The sequence below is a fragment of the Meleagris gallopavo genome, chromosome 1 (assembly GCF_000146605.3).
Source record: "Meleagris gallopavo isolate NT-WF06-2002-E0010 breed Aviagen turkey brand Nicholas breeding stock chromosome 1, Turkey_5.1, whole genome shotgun sequence".
Taxonomy (NCBI): domain Eukaryota; kingdom Metazoa; phylum Chordata; class Aves; order Galliformes; family Phasianidae; genus Meleagris; species Meleagris gallopavo.
In genome coordinates, this window is record NC_015011.2 from 114,555,824 (window position 1) to 114,559,963 (window position 4,140).

The 4,140-nt window shown below is 33.6% G+C and overlaps 1 protein-coding gene across 1 annotated transcript in view; it reads right to left on the reverse strand.

Annotated features, from left to right (window-relative positions):
• Positions 1 to 133: 133 nt before the first annotated feature.
• LOC100540262 (synapse-associated protein 1-like) overlaps positions 134 to 4,140 on the reverse strand; it is an 8,791-nt gene continuing 4,784 nt past the window's right edge. Inside the window, exons 3-5 of the mRNA XM_031556939.1 lie at positions 2,276 to 2,341; positions 483 to 556; positions 134 to 305 (exon numbers count right to left, since the gene is read on the reverse strand). Coding sequence (XP_031412799.1) covers positions 162 to 305; positions 483 to 556; positions 2,276 to 2,341 — 284 coding nt within the window. The 3' untranslated portion in view covers positions 134 to 161. The remainder of the gene's footprint in view (positions 306 to 482; positions 557 to 2,275; positions 2,342 to 4,140) is intronic.

The window sequence follows — 4,140 nt, forward strand, 5'->3', positions numbered from 1 at the left end:
TGTATCAAAGTGGTGCAGTATTTTATGTATTTGAAATGGGTAGATATAAAATACAGAGAAAGTAGTTAACAAAAGAATTGAAGGAAGTAGGAAAAAAGAATAATATACAAATATTTGCAGACACACTGAAAATAAAATAATAATAACCATCAAAAAGTTACTTACTGTTTAGGAACGAGATCAAACCTCATCCTATTGAGAAGCTGATCTTCTTGTAACATCACCATTGCAACAGGGTACATTTGATCAAAGTCAAAATTAAACTGAACACCTGCTGGAGGATCCCGCAGAAAATTTCGTTTATCCTTTGAAGAACATATTACAGTCATTAACTGATACCAGAAAAAGGATATCACTTTTCACAAACAAGACCAGCAAAACAATCCCACTTCTCACATAATTCTATCATACCAGAAAACTGTAAATCCTTCTATAAAAATGAAAAATCATATTGTTGATCTTAGAGTAAACTGAATACTTACTGCTGATAAGGCCAGTATTTGTTGTTGAATTGTCTCTTCCTCATTGCTGTCTACCCAGGGAGGAACTGCTGCTTCTGTTATGGAAAGGAGGAAAAACTATTTGTGTTTGTGCAACTTAGAAAAAAAAAAAAAGTCACAGAAATCAGCAGACTTGCATCACTAGGTTAGTTCATTGCTTCTTTTTCCTAAGAAGCAATATTTAATTATATAATTTTTAATAGATGTTTCCTATCATCTCCATAAGGTCACTCTAGGCTGATCCTGATTTATCACAGATCCTGATTTATCAGAGGTAAACAATACTTTAAATAGTTGCTGACTTATGTCATTATAAAACAAAATGTGGAGGTTTGTTCCCTATGTGTTCAGCCAGAACTTAACTGCCTCTTAGTTTAATTACTGCAGTAAAAGCTGTGTGTAATTGGGTAATCTGACTGCCAAGAGAAATTTCTAGAGTCACTATAAATGTGCAAACTTCACCTAAATTAAGTTTTCAAAATAATTTACTAGTATATTAATTTTTCAGCACTCAGAGGATACAAATTCTTTAGAAAAAAGAAATAGAAGGAGAAAAATAATTTAAAAATTTGTTACTAATTGCAATGAATTATACATGGAATAAACATACTGCAGTTGACCTGCTTTGTACATTTACAGATACTTACACAATATTTATGTAGGCTGTACACATACAAAAACTATTCTACGTGTATAGAAAGCTCTTCATTGTCAATGTAAATTCAGCCTGAAGAGACAGTATAACTGAACCAAACCATTTAATAAATAATTATTGTGCATTTAACTATGCTTTTTTGCCTGTACAACTGACATAAGTAAGCTCTTTCACCTACATGGATTACCAGGCCAATGCTAATGCTTCTTTCCATTAGACCACCTCTGTCTCCCCTTTACTGTCAATCCAGCTAGCTATTTTCATGAAACTCGTAGAAATGTTTTAGAAGATATCAAGGTTTACTGGTAAGATACGGAAAATACAACATACAGACAGCATGATCACATAAGTGACATTGCAAGAGAAAACCAAGACACATACTACCTACAGATGGTATGAAAAAATTCATCACGATCCATTTAAAATCAGCATATTTTCTAGCTTAACAATAAAGCCACTAATTATTCAAATTGTAACACATCATTGTATTCAGTTACACATCCAAAAAGATTAACGCAATGATAAAGCCAAATGTAGAAAAAAGTGCTTATTTTAAAATTTCAAATAGGTTCACAGATCTCAATAGTAGATAGATAATTTGAAGGATCTAGATCACAGATAATTATAAAGCAAATGAGTTATGGGAAAGCAGAAGAACAATTATGCCTTCAGTATAAGCAGCACAATTATTCCCTACAGCAACTCGTCAGACGCTATAATGCAACTCTTAGCTCACATTTTCTATTCCATTACGAAAGCATGATACAATTGCTAAAGCTTAAAGGAAAATTAATCAGCATGATAATTTTCAGTAAATACAGACTTAAGATTCAAAACAAGCATAAGAGATCAGCTTTGCGAGCACACTGATCTTTTAGTTGATTTTAAAAAGCTGAGTTTGGTTAAAAAACAAACAAGTATCATCTTACTAGATAACGTAACAATGACATTGCTTAAAAAAAATAATCTTCCTATTCCACAGAATATATCAAGTTGGGCCATACAAATGTTTCCCTACACAGAAATCTGATGGATTGTGCTTAGATACAGCTCAAATATCCAGCTACCTGTAACATTTTAATTTATTACGTCATGCATTGCTCAAGATAGCATACATTACCTGACTTTTTGTTTGCTGCTCTTGGACAAACTTCTTTTGTTCCTTCTGAAAGTCTCCAATAATTGTCTAAAATAAAAATCAAGAAACCTCAGTAAGTAAAACATTATATACACACACACACTCTTTCAAAGTAATATTTATAGTTTTATCAACTTCAGCAGATGAAAAACACAAAGGCAAATCCCTAAGGCTTACAGACTTAATTTAAACATCAACATACAGTTCATACATTTATATACATTTTACATACGAAATAGAGACAAAAACTACCACCTGCTTTCACCAACACTTCAAGATACCCTTGGCCTTGTAGTAAGATTCAAGACTTGGCTAAGAAATATACCCATTGCAATAAATCAGACCTACAAAATTATTATGTATGACTTTCAGAATCCGTGCTTAGCTAAGTGCTGAAAAATGTACAGCACAAAATTATGTTCAGAAATATCCTATACAGAAGTTAACATTGAAAAGATTGGAAATGGTCACAGAAGAGTCATATGCTTGATGTAAAACAGCACCGTACATTTTACAGTGAAATGTTTCGGGATTTCTGAGGCAGGAATGCCATAATGTAGGTAACAATGCAAATACTGTTTTGTAGTTGAAAGCATAGGAAGAATTAAAAAAAAAAAAGGAACGATATTGGAAATTAGAAGCGAATATTTAAACCTACTTTGAGATACTGTAAGAACATTTCATTCAGTGATCCAGCATTCTTTTTTCTTTAGGTTAGCATCAGTGAGAGAGCTATTGTAGTGCCTATGATAACAATACATCATTGTGGTTCCCTCCAGTTCCAAGTTATCTCAATTTTTACTGTTTACAGAATAAAAATGTTATATGGTGTAAGAGAAAAGCATTAGGATGCTATAGAAGCTATAATTCTATTTCTCCATACACGCACATTTTAGTTAAAACAGGGAATTCACATTACCTGAAGAAAACAGTATTTTAGGCATGAGAAACTGTGCTAAGTACCTACAGTATGTTTTATAAACATTATTGCCCCTGTAATAAATGATCAAACAACCTTCTTGTCTATTTTCCCTCTTTTTTCGAGCACATAGATTTGTGCTAGAAAGACTCTACTATACTGTTGTAGGAAATGTAACTCTGTTATCATATACTGACAGCTGTCCCTAAGAAGTCAATGAAATTTGGAGATAAAATTCAATCACAACAGAATTTTAGAAGTGTCATTTGATTAATTTGGCAGATGACATGAACACTGATTATACCAAGAAACTTAACTTAATACTTAGTGTATTTTAAATCAACAAATAAGGCAATGCTTTAGTTCCCCAAAAAGGGTATATGAAACAAAGCTGCAGGAGGAGGGAGGCTCCATCTTGCATTCTGACACTTGCGGATGCACACTCACCACCCTGCATTGGTTTTGGTCACTTCCCTTCCTCTTCCAAGCTACCTTTGCTCACAAACCAAACACTACAAGGTACTGATTGTTTTACTTTCCCCTTCCAAGTTCATGACTGAAGCACTGTTAGAACACTTGGTGCGCAAGTTAAACAATTGGAGCCAGCAGAGAAGAGCCGTGAGAGCAAAAGATCATTGCCAGAGCAGGGGACAAGAGCAGGATCATAGTATGCTTTTTTATTTACTCCCTGGTCTTACAAAAACATACACGTGTAGCTCTAGGCCCTTGCTATACAATATTCACAAAACTGACCTAATTCTGAATCTTGCTTGGGAGATGCATTTAAGACAGAGAGGCTATATAATTTCTTCCCACTTAACTGGAAAAAGAAAAGTAATTACATCCCAGACATCACCAACTGTCCAACTCCAATTTGTTCAGCCTTTTGTCCTATCTCAGCATACATACATACATACATACATATATA